At 43.2% G+C, this 15,383-nt stretch overlaps 1 protein-coding gene across 5 annotated transcripts in view; it reads left to right on the top strand.

The window, feature by feature from the left end:
- ADGRF5 (adhesion G protein-coupled receptor F5) overlaps positions 1 to 15,383 on the top strand; it is a 98,195-nt gene that overhangs the window by 69,569 nt on the left and 13,243 nt on the right. For 3 of the 5 annotated variants that reach the window (XM_042986514.1, XM_007085097.3, XM_007085096.3), the window contains exons 9-15: positions 1,550 to 1,771; positions 2,722 to 2,925; positions 8,316 to 8,486; positions 10,379 to 10,498; positions 10,652 to 10,861; positions 12,891 to 13,103; positions 14,880 to 15,035. In XM_042986514.1, coding sequence (XP_042842448.1) covers positions 1,550 to 1,771; positions 2,722 to 2,925; positions 8,316 to 8,486; positions 10,379 to 10,498; positions 10,652 to 10,861; positions 12,891 to 13,103; positions 14,880 to 15,035 — 1,296 coding nt within the window. The remainder of the gene's footprint in view (positions 1 to 1,549; positions 1,772 to 2,721; positions 2,926 to 8,315; positions 8,487 to 10,378; positions 10,499 to 10,651; positions 10,862 to 12,890; positions 13,104 to 14,879; positions 15,036 to 15,383) is intronic. The other 2 variants (XM_042986517.1, XM_042986516.1) reach the window with 1 other exon arrangement.

The following is a 15,383-nucleotide window of genomic DNA, read 5'->3' as shown; positions in this document are numbered from 1 at the left end:
TGCAAAGGGCACGGGGCAATGTTCAGAACATTTCCATTTATTTGGTGGTATATTAATCCTCAATATAATCAATGTTTGGTTAATTAGCAGGGTCACTTAACCAGAATGTTCCTTTAATCACTGCCGATAGATTTACGGTCAATTCCACATAACCACATTCTACTGGCAGTCTTACTAATCATTATTATTGGCGACAATGATAATGAAGAGAGACATTGTTATTGTGTCTTTCCTGTGTTAAGCCCAGAGGGTTACACATATTTTGTCTTCATATATCCTGTGAGATAGGTACTATTATCTCCATTTTATAGGTGAGGAAATGGAAGCTGAGAGAGGGTAAAGAATGTGCTCAAGAACACATAGTAAGTAACATAAGTTTGTATGACTTTAGAGTCCGTTCACCACATTAAATATTCACAGAAGGCCTGGCTTCCTAACAGTTAAATGTGATATTTTAAAATCTTATTTAATTCAGGAGCCTAACAAAAGAGATAAGAAATATTTAGATACCTTGATATTTTGACTGGAACATCATAGCTCCCCAAATTAATTTTACGGTGTTTTGGTCCCATGTTTACAATATGGAAAGGGTCTGGCCTGAGCCTGACGCCCGTGTAAAAGAGGCCTCATACAGCTTCTTTATCCAGCCCCTCTGATTCCCTCAACACGTGGAATTCATGAAGGACATAGAATACGAAACACGGCTTACAGGGCATAAACTGCATGTTGTGTGAGCAAAGGACAGCCATAAAAAACACGCACAAAAATAGTAAATGTTGTGTTTTATTTCTACCCGTAAAATGACTTCATGCCATCGTTCTCCAGAATTTTACTGTGAAAACAGTAATAGGTACCATTCCCCCAGATCACCTCCCATGATAGCTCTTGCTGCTACTGTTTCCCAGACAAGGGAGCTGCGGCTCAGAGAGGCTTAGTAAATTCCCTAGGGCCACACAGCTATGTGTGGCACAGAACCAAAATTCAAATCTGGACCTGTATGTCTAACAAGCTCTCCTTCTTACGGGCCTGTGGGTATTGAGTCTTTAAAAAAAAAAAATCTTAACAGACTATTGCAAGAAATTATTTTTTCCCTGTTTATAATTCATTGAAGACATAGGACAGAGCATTCAGTGGTGTGGGGTATTTGTTATCAGCAGGAAGCTGTTGATATTATTGAGTCAGTAGCAAAGAAGCTTGATGTTTAAATTAGCTGGGGTGGCTTTTTTAGCAGCAAACGAGCAATTTTCCACCAGACTCTTTGAAATATTGAAAAGAGCTTTGAAATTCCTGTTACTACCATTGAGGGTTCTTACTACCATTTCCATTACTACCATTGTTCAAAGATTCCAAACTGGAAGCCATGTACCCGGTATCCGGTAACTGGTAAGTCTCTGGGCCTCAGACACCAGCAATCCGGGCAAGGAATGAGGAGGATGTGTTGCCTCATTCCAGACAGCACCATGGACCCATGTGGTGGGGGCGTCTGGTGGGTAGCGTGAATTACATTCATTTGCTTTGACATCTTACTACCTTTTCTTTGGGTTTCCAGATGAAACTAAGTTCACCATCGTGCCAGAAATCATTTTTGAAGGGGACACGGTAACTCTGATGTGTGAAACTGAAGTTTTGTCCTCTAACGTGTCCTGGCACCATGTCGAAAGGCACTCCGACATCCAGAACAAAAGCAGATTCTCGGTTTACACCTTCGTGCTCAACAACATGACCTCAATATCGCGCCTCACTATTTACAACATCACTCAGGGGGACGCAGGTGGGATTTCATCCAATAACTGGTGCAGGGAAAGGAACAAAAAACTCATAAAGAAACAAGCCGTGGAATGTGTATATGGTGTTTTCCTCTCTGAAAAGAAGTCACCAGGCTCAACTTTTCAAAATTAAAAATGAATCCCATGGCATATGCGTAAGCGAATATAGATAGCATTGGAGACAAAAACAGGTTTCCACATTTACCAAGGGCTTATGAGTTAGAAAGTGAGAGGAAAAGCTGACTTTTGTTTTTAATTTTCAAAAACTCTTAAAGAGCTTTGTTGAGACATACAATAAGCTGTACATACTCAAAACTTGTACAGTTTAACAGTTTAACAAGTTTTGACATATGTATAGACCTGTGAACTACCACCCTCGTCAGGACCATCGCCCTCCATCACCCCCTGCCCAGTTTTCTTGCATTCTATTGTAATCTCTCCTTCCCCCAAAACAACAGAAGCAGAAGTTTGAAACCTGACATTCTAGAATTTAATAACCCCGTTGTAACCCAGATGTGAATGGGGCAGTGGGGGCGGGCACCTCTTTTTCTCTGACTGAGAAGTTGGTTTGCAGACCCACGGGTCCTGTTCCATCTTTATTGATTCTGATTTTGCCGCAGAGTTAAATAGAATGCCCAAATCATCCACAGTCTTCTAACTCTCCTTGCTACCTCTTCCATCCCCACACATTTTTTTTTCTTACCAGCAAAGACTGAGATTTCTGCTCCTTCCTTAGAACATCTCTCTACTCATTTAACTTGCGGCATCAGAAATGATCTGCATTGACTTTCTGCACTTCCTGAATGTGTCTTCAGGGTTGTTTAGAGCAAGTCTTGGATGCTTTTGCAAACGATGTTTGGCGAAATACTGTCATGACACACGAGACGAGGCTATCATTCTTCTAAGGAAATACATATACATGGCCATAAAAAATGCATTTGTATATTCTATGCAGGTGAATATATTTGCAAGCTGACATTAGATATTTTTGAATATGAGTCCAGAAAAAAAATGGATGTTACACCCATCCGAATTTTGGCAACTGAAGAAATGAAGGTGACGTGTGATAACAATCCTGTATCTTTGAACTGCTGCAGTGAGATTAACGTTAATTGGAGCATGGTAGAATGGAAGCAGCAGGGGAAAATAAACATTCCAGGTAAGGATGTTAGATGCCCTTTTGCATATACACTTTTGCCTCTTGGCCAAGTAAAAATGGGAGAGGCACTGGGTAGAAGAGGAAATGTCAGACGGCTGTTTTTTCCCAAACTTCACACTGTGAAAAAGTACTAGGATTAATGCCAGCTCCAGCTTCGCTATTCTAGAACATTCCAAAAATATATGCATATAACTGTCATGCTTGGGTTGTAGACAAGATCCTGGCAGAGAACACCTGATGACTTTGGACCATAGTATCTCCCACTTGTAAAAAAGTCTGTCCCACCTTTTTCTCCTCTTCATCTTAGCAAAGAACTAAGGATGAGGTCACTGGCTTTGCTTTGGAGCCTGACTTGGAATTTCTCTTTTCTGTGTCTCTTCTCCTGGTGTCTGTCCTTCTCATGCCTCCACCTCTGTATTCAGATCCTTCGGTATTACCTAATTCTGTCTCTCTCTCTCTTTTTAAAATCTCTCTGTGTAGACCTGTGTGTCTCTCAATTGTTCCACGTCAATTTCTGATCCCCTACACAGACCCTGTTTTGTATAACACTTTATGATTAACCAGTTTTGAAAATCTCTTATCACTTTTAATCGTATTTAACCTTGATCACACACTTGACACTGGCTTTTTTTGCCTCCAATTTGCAAATAAGGAAATTGAGGTCTACAATGACTTATTCAAGTTTGTCACAATAGGAAAGAAAGGAAGAAAGAAAGAAAGAAAGAAAGAAAGAAAGAAAAGAAAGAGAAAGAAAAGGAAGAAAGAAAGAAAGAAAGAAAGAAAAAGGAAAGAAAGAAAGAAAGAAAGAAAGAAAGAAAGAAAAGAAAGAAAGAAGGAAAGAGAAAGAAAGAAAGAAAGAAAGAAAAAAAGAAAGAGAAAGAAAGAAAGAAAGAAAGAAAGAAAGAAAGAAAGAAAGAAAGAAAGAAAGGAAAAGATTCACCTCAGGTCTGATTTCACAAGACCAGTGTTTGCCTTGGCAAAACTATTTTTCCCATGCCTGATGAGCCAGTGCTGGAGTCGGCTGATCTGGCAGAGTTTGTTCTGAAGCAGAAGAATGCTTGTTGTCTAGAAACTTCATGTAACAAGATCCAGTCCTTCCCTTAAGAAATGACAGTTTTATGTATTCCTTTTTAAACTAAAAAAAACAATTAAAGTAAAATGTGGTTTTACCCATCAGCGTGGCAAGGCTCTATTTTACAAAGCCTTTGCTACCAGACGATATTGTTATAAAAAAAAAGACAAAACGATGATGAATTTCCATGCACCTTTTCCTGAGCACATCTATTTGCAAAGCACATTTCACCTGCCCCATTTGTATTTCACTTTAAATACTCCCAAGAATGGGAAAGGCATCTGGTAACTGCTGAAAATGTTGACACATGATACGTTTAGTCACTTCCTTGATTTTTCAGGAAGAGGAGGTGTAGGCAGGCACCCTGGAGGAATTGCCAGATGGGAGAAAGACCTTGCAAAGTTCCCTTGGTACTGACTTCATAAGCTTTCAACTCTGAGAGGTGAAAAACCTTGCCCTCTGGCAGAGGAACCAGGAAGCCTGTAGTACAGATGCACAGGGACCTCTCTGTGGCCGCCACTGCTTCAGACATTCCTAATACCCAGTGCCGGTCCGACTGCAGAACAATGGCTTTCCTGCCACGGGGCTGGCCACCTGGGGACCTGTACCGTCTGTTCTCTGATGAACTTAGCCTCTGCCCCCAGCACCTTGCCTTCCTCCCCGTGCCCCACTCCTGAAGTTCTCTCTCTCTTTCTCTCTCTCTCTGTCTCTCTCTCCAAATTCCACGAGGTCGTCAGCACCCATCTGTCAAGGTCAGTAGGAAACAGGCAAGCAAAATAATTCACTGGAACGCAGGTGGGACTGAAAGTACTGCCTCACGTCAGAAACAGGTGCATTTCATTTTCAAAACCCAAGGGATAAGACAGCAAGACAGTGATCAGCCTGGTAGAATTTCTAGCGTTAAGAAGGTGGTCTTCGTAGAACACGGAGGGCTTTTTGGAGCTTTTCAACTCATCAGGCAGCAACTGATGATATAAATGGTAACGGTACAGAGGTAAGAGCATCAGTACTGCTCCTGCCGCTGGTAATAGTAAAGGTACTCACAGTTATTATTATCAGTGCAGCGTCTAGTCTGCCTGTATGGCCTGCGTGGAAACCGATTGACAGGCTGGGGGAAGTGACGAGCAACAGACTTGGTAGCCTCACTGTGGCTCTTATGTGGTGTGATGACAAAAAACAACGGAGCCATGGGGCGCGTGGGTGGCTCAGTCGGTTGAGCGTCCAACCTCGGCTCAGTCATGATCTCGCCGCTTGTGAGTTCGAGCCCTGCGTCGGACTCTGGGCTGACAGCTCGGAGCCTGGAGCCCCCCTTCCGATTCTGTGTCTCCCTCTGTCTCTGCCCCTCCCCTGCTCGCACTCTGTCTCTCCATCTCGCAAAAATAAATGAACATTAAAAAAAAAATGGGAGCCTTAATTCCCTCCTGGCTCACAAGTTACAGCCATTCCCAAATGAGTTCATAAACTTCTTCGTGGCCCTGCCTACCACATCCAGTGGCCGATCACCATGCGGAGTATTTAGAAAAAAACTGAATCTTTATAGGAGGGTGCCAGTTCCCTCTTGGCTGACAGACATTGGATGACATTAGAGGGAACAGCTTTAAACTCCACAGTCCCCTTTCTTGTGTCTTTTCTTCTGATTGCTCTGCTGAAATGTTTAAGCATATATTATTCTGTGTGCTTGTGTGCTGTCCCAAATGGATTTTATTTGGGGTTGTGTGTTTTGTTTGTGTTGTTTTGTTTTGTTTTGTTTTCGCACCCAAACAGGGCGTCAGTGAGAGAGAAAGAAGGGAGACTGGTTGTTTTTCTTTACTGAGTAGAAACCAGTCTTGTGGCTTTGGAGTCCCTTCATGACGTGCCACTGGAGGTAGGCTGGTTTCAGGGTCTGAGGCAAGACCTATGTAGGGAAGCAGCTGGAAGTAGCAGATAGCATCATGGGTGGCTGTGCTCTCCGTTCCTCTGCACGTGGGGTCACCCCAGGTGTCTGTGAAAAAGACCAGCTGTCAGGGCTCTACCCTAGAGCAATCGTGTCAGGATCTCTGGGTTTGGGATCCAGAGAGTGGCATATTTTCTTGAATTTTGCAGGAACTTTTGTTGGGCATAGGGGAGTGAGAACCGTGTCTTTAGCCTAGTTCCTCATTTTGCACACGAGAAACGGAGGCTTTCTGTGTGCTGCCCTGTGTCTCCCCGAGAGTAGCAAGGGATGCCCCATCTCACCAACTACTCTTTCTCCTCCATGTTTCTCTATGTGTTCCTACGGATGCCATGGACAAATCCGATTTTATTTTATTTTATTTTATTTTATTTTATTTTATTTTATTTTATTTTTATTTTATTTATTTTACAAATATTTTATTTATTTATTTTATTTTATTTTAATTTAATTTAATTTTATTTTATTTTTAATTTTTTTCATGTTTTTTAAATTTATTTTTGAGACAGAGCATGAGCAGGAGAGGGGCAGAGAGAGAGAGGGAGACACAGAGTCCAAAGCCAGGCTCCGGGCTCCGAGCTGTCAGCACAGAGCCCGACGTGGGGCTCAAACTCACAAACCGGGAGATCATGACCTGAGCCGAAGTCGGACGCTTAACCGACTGAGCCCCTCAAATCCGATTTTCAATAGTGATTCCTCTGCTTGTGGGAAAGCCCACAGAATCGAGTACAAGAAAAAGGGAGAACTTGAGCCAAGCCGTCTGTCCTGAAAAAATCCTCCTTATGACCCGTGCTCTCCAGGACGATTATAACCTACTCCCGAAAAGCTGCAATCCCGTCTCTGCCGCGTGCCCTCTTCCTGACGCCGGGCAAGTCGGGTCACCTCACTGATCGCACTTTCATCTGTTAAATGGTGATGACGCTACCCATTTTTACAAAACTTTGTGGATGTTTGCAGTATGTAAGACAGTTCTGAGATGTTTCAGAGGAATAAGCCAGAAGATGTTTACAACTGAGTGGGAGTGGAATGTGAGGAAATGCAAGTAATTAAAGATGGCTTTAAGACCTTTAATTCTGGGAGCTGCCAATGGCAAGAGAAGAAACAGAAAATGTGCAGGTTTTGTCCAGGAGAAGAAAGGTCAGCTCTTAACTGAACATGTTGAGTTGGTGGTACCTAAGATGTGAAATCGATGCTTGGGAATCTGTTTCTAGAGTTTCCAACAAGAGCGTTTCTCTTACAGATAGAGTCAGGAGCCATCCACATGGAGAATCTAAAATAGGAATCGTGGGCTTGCATAGATCTGAGGGTTGATGTGAAAGAACAGGAGGGAAAATTCAAGTCACAAGGGAGGGGGAAAAAGATAAAGGATGGAATGAGGTCCTGGGAGAGTTGGGAGAAGGGGGTTTTCAAGGGCCAAGTGGAGAGGTGAGCCTTAGAGCTGATGCTTGTGCCTCTGAGCTTGGAGCTAATCCAATCAAGTGGGGGAAGATGGAGATCGGTTTGGAGTTCGGAACATTTGGGGGACTGGGGGTGAAAGCTGGTTATGTATTAATCAGAGTATTTCAAACATCAGTGGTCATCCAACCAAGGCTGGAAAAGATGCATTTATGCTGGAGCTTATCAGAAAGCTTATCGTTTTCCTTGGTTGTTGGAAGATTGGACAGCATTTGAAGAAGCCTGATGAGGATGTGGTGGTAGGCAGGGTTGGAGGAGAGGGATGGAAGGAGGGAGGGAGTTAGAGAGTCGTTAACAGGAAGTAAAGATGGAGAGAGAGAGAGAGAGAGAGAGAGTGCAAACCAGGGAGGGACAGAGAGAGAAGGAGACACGGAATCCGAAGCAGGTTCCGACCTGTCAGCTGGACACAGGGCTCGAACCCACAAACCATGAGATCGTGACCTGAGCTGAAGTCAGACGCTTAACCAACTGAGCCACCCAGGTGCCTCAGGCAGAGGAGGTATTTTGAAGGGGAAATAGCTGGTAACCTGAGAAAGCATGAAGTCGTAACTTCCACGGAAACATACAGACTCCTAAGAGGGTACACGTCATGATGAAACATTTCTCCAATGAGACAAATATCACAGGCTCCAGGCTTCTTTCTCCTTTCAATAATAATAGTCTAAATAACCTGACATCTTTTTTCCTTGCCGTTGAAATCATATCCAAACACCTTGCTTCTCTCTCTCTGCCCAGAGCAGTCTAGTGACTTTCTCAACACTACCCTGCTAGTAAGTGGTCACCACCGTAACAATCCTCCTTCTCCAAAAAGAAGAAAGCTGACTTAAATAATAACTCCTCGGCACTGATTTGGCCTCTTTGCTCCTAAATCAAATAGTCGCCCAGCGATGATAGCAAAACAAACAAACAAACAAAATGCTTGTGTCGCTGCAGGAAACTCTGAAACAGACACAGATTCCGGCTGCAGCAGATACACCCTCAAGGCCGACGGGAGACAGTGTCCAAGCAGACTGGGTGGAACGAGGGTCACCTATGTGTGTGAGTTCATCAGCGAGCACGGAGCCAGAGGCAGTAAGAGCATAGAAGTGACATTCACCTCTGTGGGTAAGGACTCCTTCACTAGGATCTTTGGCTTTGCACCTCAAGCCAAGGGCCATCAATCCCCTGGGAATATCGAGGGGCAATCAAGCAGGGCCTCCCCTGGTAGTGGGGGTGTGGTTGGGGTAAATCACTAATGGGAGACAGAAGAGGATTTCCCTGCCTACCATTTAAATGCAGATGAAGTCATGTTTTCACTCTTACGTGAAAGTGAAACTTTGGAAACTTAACAAAGACCATGGGGAAAGGGAAGGGAAGGGGCAAAAACAGTTTCAAACAGAGAGGGAGGGAGGCAAACCATAAGAGATTCTTAAATACAGAGAACAAACTGAGGGTTGATGGGGGGGCAGGTATGGGGAGAAGGGAAAATGGGTGATGGGCGTTGGGGAGGGCACCTTGTTGGGATGAGCACTGGGTGTCGTACGTAAGCGATGAGTCATGGGAATCTCCTCCCGAAACCAAGAGCACGCCGTATACACCGTATGTTAGCTAACTTGACAATAAGTTATATTTTAAAAAAATAAAAACTAAATAAATTCAGATGGAGTCTTTAAAAGAAAGGAGGATGGGGCTGTGAAGACATGGCTGCAGGGAAGGCCAAGGCCTGCATCGTCCTGATAAAGCAGGAAGTGAACTGGGAATACAGTTTCAGGCTTGGATTAGTTCTGTTTAATCACTGAATTTCTAATGAGGGTAGCGCCCCTAATTTTCCCCTTTCCCCCCATAATCCTATCCTCCCTCCCTTCCAGTAGCCTGGCTCACTGCCTACCACCCTTCACCTGCTCTGGCATCCTTCTCTCCCACTCCACCTGTTCTAGAGAGGATGTTGCAGAAAGCTTTAAAAATCTGATACTTTGTGGTTGTTTTACAGTTGTCATGAGTCGTTTTTAGCCTTTTCACTGAGTTAAGCCTCTTAAAAGTGTCATTTCTTCTCCCCATGCAATAAAACGTGATAACTTCACCCCTATCTGCAAAAAAAGGGGCGGTCAAACTTGTTTTTCCACCCATCTCACAAACACACACACACACACACACACACACACGCAAACCCAAAAAACTACTTAGGTCAATCATCAGACCCCTTTGAACAATTTGGAGAAAGGTTCATATGAACAATACTTATTAGTCTCATTCACATTCTCTGCTCTTATGACTTAGCATTTTTACAAAGATCAAGACTATGTTTATCTGAAAACATTACTGCCATGGATGAGTTCGGGGGTCTTTTGAGCAATGATTTGCAATTGTCTATAGTGGAAGCAGTTATACACTTCCAGTTTTGACTCGGAGTTGTATTGATTATGTGGGGTTCAGGCTGTCTTAGAAACGTATTTAGACTTCACGGAAAACCACTGGTCCGGTAGTTTGGACCTCACCTGAGAATCAAGAGGAACAGATTCATGGTTCCGTGGATCCATGGTTCCTACCTTTCCATTCTCAGAAACCGCCAAACTGTAGAAAGGCATCTCTACCTGAGATCCCTACAGCTAATGAGGGCAGGGGGAGGGACACAGCAATCCATGCTTATGGAACTGAGGGCCTGTACCTGAACGTTGGGATCCCAGCTTCTAAAGGGCACAATGGGGAGCCCTGATTTCTTTTGATTGTGACCAAGAGTAAGATTTTACACTGATTGAAAAAGGAAGCTGGCATCAGTGGGCTCAAGGCATGAAACTGTTCGCTTATGGAAGATCAAAGTGAATGGCATTTTGAAATGTCAATGACACGCTCAAAGAGGAGTGGAAAGAGAGAAGCAGGGGCAAACACAGTGGAATGTTCATGTAAGCTCTTACATTTGTTAAGGGTCCGGTTAACATTTTTGTTGAAGAATTCCTCATGAACACATGGGTTAAGTCAACACCCCTAAGTTTGCAACCTTTTGCCCTGCTGATCATCAGGAAATAATTCCAGCCACAATGGGAAAGTGCACGAGCTCCTAAGGCATGTGATGGAAATGAGTACAGTTCAGAGCACCACCGGGAACAGCCTAGAAACCAGTAAAGCCCCGGAACAGCAAGGTACCAGTCCCGCATTGACACAAGTAGAGTGAGGACGGCCCACACTTTCTGTCTCTGTCTGAAATTTCACTCGCGTGTCAATGTCACCAGCAAGACTAAACATTGTGCCTGTTGTTGGTTTTTCTTTTGTCTGTTTTGTTTGCATTCTTTCAGCCAACCTAACAATAACCCCGGACCCAATTTCTGTTTCTGAGGGGCAAAACTTTTCCATAAAGTGCATCAGTGATGTGAGTAACTATGATGAGGTATACTGGAACACTTCTGCTGGAATTAAAATATACCCAAAGTTTTATACCACGAAGAGGTATGCTGATGGAGCAGAGTCAGTACTCACAGTGAAGACCGTGACCCGGGAGTGGAATGGTGAGTGAAAGACCCTGGACCCCACTCTGCTGCCGGGACCCCTGGAAACACCCTATGAGAGGCCCCTGGAGGGCCTATGTCATCACATTTCATGCAAGAGCCCTTTAGGGGAAGATGTCACTATCTCCATTTTACAGATGTGGAAACTGAGGCTCAGAGAGATTCACAAATACACCTAGGCTTCTACATCTTAAGTTGCAGAGACAGGATTGGAACTCGTCTCCAATTCAAGAGCCTGTGCTCTTGCCATGAAGTTAAGAGGACTGCTTTTAAAAGTAGTTTCACCAGACTTTTAGAGTTTTTCACCCGATCGTGATGTAAAAAAAAAAAAAAAAAAAAAATCTAAGTAAAGGATTTATATGCCTGGTTCCAAAGAAGGGAGCATTTTTATTTCCTATTTATCGCTACACATTATTCATGTTGGAAAGAAATGCAAATATTTGGAGGGGAAAAAAGAGAATTTGATAGAATGGTTGTAATAATAGCTGACATTTAATGAGTCCTTAGTATGTGATAGGCACAGTGCTAAGTATTTAAGTGGGTTAGTTCAATTAAAACAATAAACCTAGAGGATAGTGGTATTAGTGTCCCCATTTTAAAGATGAAGGAACTGAGGGCCAGTGAGTATAAGTGAAATACCCAAGGTTATACCTCTGATAAATGGCAGATCCAGGGTGAAACTGAGACTGTCTGGCTCCAGTGGCCAACTCTTTGTTGACCGCTCTACTCTGAAGCCTTTCATTAACCATAAAGTTAATCAGTCCAGGTCCTCCAAGTCCCAGGTCATCTCTATTTGTCCATATAAGGCCTGGGCAACATCGTAGAAAGAGCTAGTCATTGTTTGGTTGGCCTTGGTAGAATACAGTCAGGAAATGGGAGTATTTTTCTCTCACGCTGGACTTATATCTACTCTGTCCAACTGCTCGTTCCTACTGAGAAGCCGTAACTGAGAAGAAGCTATAGCTTTTCCAGTCACATAAACTATTTAGCAGTCCTATACTCAGGTACTAAAAAAAAAAAAAAATCTATTGTCGTCTGAACTGACTACACTTTTATTTTATGTTGAATTTAAGCTTCCCTTCCTCCCAACAGAAATTGAAAGGGGTTTGTTCTCGGTCTTTGTTCTAGCTGTTTTTCCTCTGGCCAGTTGCTGCTCTGGCCACCCCAGAGTTGGGGCAAAGAGAGGGAATGTAAAGAAAATCAAAGGGTCTTACTGAGCTATAGGTACTGTTATAATCTTCCTGCACTGTCTTCATGGCACCTGTTCAGGTGGTGGTTCATCCTCTGATGGGCTCTGCCATAAAGTCCACTGGGAAAAGATCCTCTCCAGAAGCTCAACCCAAGTACTGTGCACAGTCTATTCTGCCTCACCAAGCACAGGGTCACAGGCTACTCCTGCTGTAGCCTTCCTTCTGTACTCTGGCAAAGCCAGCCATCCTCTCATCGTTAGACTTTTCTAGATAGGAGTCAGGCATCATACATCTAACTCCAGAGCCCACAGATGAAGCTCCCTCAAGAATTTTAGCCTACCCCTGCCCCTCCCACACTCTTTAGTGGTGTCATGGTGCCCTGGAACCTGAGGAAACCACTCACTCAGAGATGGGGAGAGGAGACATCACAACACCTCAGTGCTCCATCTGGCTGACAACTCCCCTCAAAGAACACCCCATCTCAGCACACGCCAAAACTCCCATCTTTCCCCCTGGGTTAATAAAAGAACTTTGGGGGTAGGTATTGGGAAAGAACCTGGCTTCAAATGCAATTCCACAGCCAACAGGCTGTATAACTTTGGATAAGCCACTTAATTTTATTTGGAGTTTTATGTAGGCTATTGGTTGGTCCTTCAAATACATAGAGAACCCAGGAGGAGAGGTGATCAAACATTCCCTTGTCCAATGTCCAGAGGAAGGTATGATGTGCCCTTGCCCGTGCTTGACAGGGAAATTTAATCCTCTTCTTAACCTTCCCAGCAAACGCTATTTTGGAGCAGTGACTACACTCCATCTCATTTTTGTTTCCTTCTACTCAGGAACCTATCATTGCATATTTAGATATAAGAATTCATACAGTGTCGCTACAAAAGATGTGACTGTTTACCCGCTGCCTCTGGAGCCAAACATCATGGTTGATCCCTTGGAAGCTACAATTCCATGTAAAGGTTCCCATCACTTCAAGTGTTGCATTCAGGAGAATGAAGACTACAAAGTCACTTTCCAAATGGATTCCCTATCCTTTCTTGCAGGTAAGACAGTAATTGCTGCATTGTGAGGCACACCTCCTTCATGTGGAGTCTAAACATCTCATCTTAAAAGAGAGGTAAAGAGATATGAAGACTGCATCAGAGACAGAACGTAACAGAGAGAACCCCACAAAACTTTAATACCTTCTGTTTTGCTGTGTGACCCATGGCTTGTTGGTTTGTGGCAAAATCTTTAGGGTCTGTGAGGGTGAATGAAGCCCATTGGTTTTACTGGGAGCTGTCGCAGACAGTGCTAGAATACTTTCACAGGCCTTCTACTTCCTCAGTACATCAGACTAGAAATTCTGGTAGTCCCTCCCCCCACGCTATGAATCAGCATGCTTCAAAAGTACCTCAAAAATCCTTTTAACTATGCACAGTTGAGCATTCAAGAAAGTAAGAGGCCAAGAGCATAAAGAAAAAAAAAAATAGAAATGTTTTAGTACTTCTGGGCCTTCTCTGAAGGCATCTGCCAGTGTCAGAAATGCAGCACCTTGGGTTTTAAGGCTCTGAAGGACATTCCGGAAAAGGCCTTACTCTCTAGGCAGTATCTTAAGGCACCCTATATCACCAGCACAATGTCAGAACCCTCAAAGGGTGAGATGCTCACTCAGTAAGAGGATAAGCAGAAAAACAAAATTTGTCTGCCAGAGTTAAGAGCTTAGCCTCATTTCTGGGTGGGCAAAAATTTCCCCTAAGAATTATAACTGTCTTGCCCCCACTCAGGTTTGGGGTTTGAATTTATACTACCTATGGGGTCCAGGAATTCCACACTGAAGAGTGACTAATTTAAAGTGGCCTACTGGTAGCACCCAATGGTACCTGCCAAAAAAATGCAAATCTTCTAAGGTAGGATGTACCCTCAATCCATGGACCTCAGGATTCCTACAGATTAAGGTCAACCAAATCCAACCCCAAATCTCAACCCCAAATCTCACAACCCCAAATCTCAAAACACAGACACCTTCTTGAAGGATTTACAAGCTCAATTCATTCATTCGTTGAACAACTATTCATAGAGACATGCCCAATGCAAAACACTATAGTAGTCAATTAAAAGAAGACAAAAGAAGGTGGGGCACATATATTAACATCTAGCTGGAAGTGTTCATGTCAAAAAAGACAATGGATATAGCATTACATTTCTAAAATGAGCAACTCAGATCAAAAGAACACTAGAAGTTCAGAAAAGCAGGACCCAATTAAGATGAGAATTTAGAGAAGGCTGTATGGTAGGAGGGTCTAGAATCAATCTGCATACTGAAGTATTTAAACATTTCAACATTCTATGTTTAACATGCGTGCATTCAAGGCTCTCTGTGTGCCAAATACTCAGCTAGGCATTGGGAGATGCAATGATAAGTAAGACCAGATACCTTCTCTCCAAGACTTTATGGTCTAATGGAGGAGACTGGTCCATAAAGAGGTGATTCTAAACCAATGTGGTAAAGGCAAGACAGAATAAACGCACAGGACATGCTGGGATTTGGACAGGCAGAAGGAGGAGAGAGAAGCTGAAAGGCATTCTGATTGTCCAAACTGTATGGGCACAGATTTGGAGTCATGAATGGTAGAGGTAAAGGTGAGGTGAACACAGTGTAAATATGGGCTGACTTACTTCTATGCTAGAGGCATTTTTAAACCCATATCAAAAAATGAATGTGGCACATTCCTTGGAAAAGTCTGGACACACATATCCATATTGGATTACCTGAAAAAAAAAATGTGTGCTTTGGAGACTCATCTTGTGACTTAATTCTTTCTATAATTCTATCTCAGAAAAAGAAGTTAATGGAAAGCAAGTGTGCTACAAATATAATTTCATGGCAAGCTCAGTTTCCCGGTGTCCAAAAAAGTTCAACATATTTTGTCACTTTACCAATGCTGCTAATAATTCAGTCCAGAGCCCCTCTATGAAGCTTAACCTGGTTCCTGGTAAGAGCATTTTAAATTATTTTAAAACGTTATAGTCATGAGCAAGGTATTCATTTAGTCATTCATTCCTTCATTCATCCATTCAATAAATATGTATTAAGCACCTTCATGGGGCAGGCCTTGGGCTACCGGTGGGGGATTTGAAAAGAACTAAGCCATGTTGACTGGCCTCAGGCATAGGGAAAAGATGGATGTGATAAAAAATGTTATTACATCTAACGCAGTAAGGGCTGAACTCGAGATGCTGTGGGCAGTCCAAAGAGGCTTCCAGGTTTAACTCTCCTAGTGATGGTAGGGAGCAAACAATCAAGAAAACCTTGTGGACGAAGCCCTATTTCAGTGGAGTCT

Source organism: Panthera tigris, chromosome B2 (assembly GCF_018350195.1).
Source record: "Panthera tigris isolate Pti1 chromosome B2, P.tigris_Pti1_mat1.1, whole genome shotgun sequence".
NCBI lineage: Eukaryota > Metazoa > Chordata > Mammalia > Carnivora > Felidae > Panthera > Panthera tigris.
This window is presented reverse-complemented; position numbering and strand designations above follow the sequence as displayed.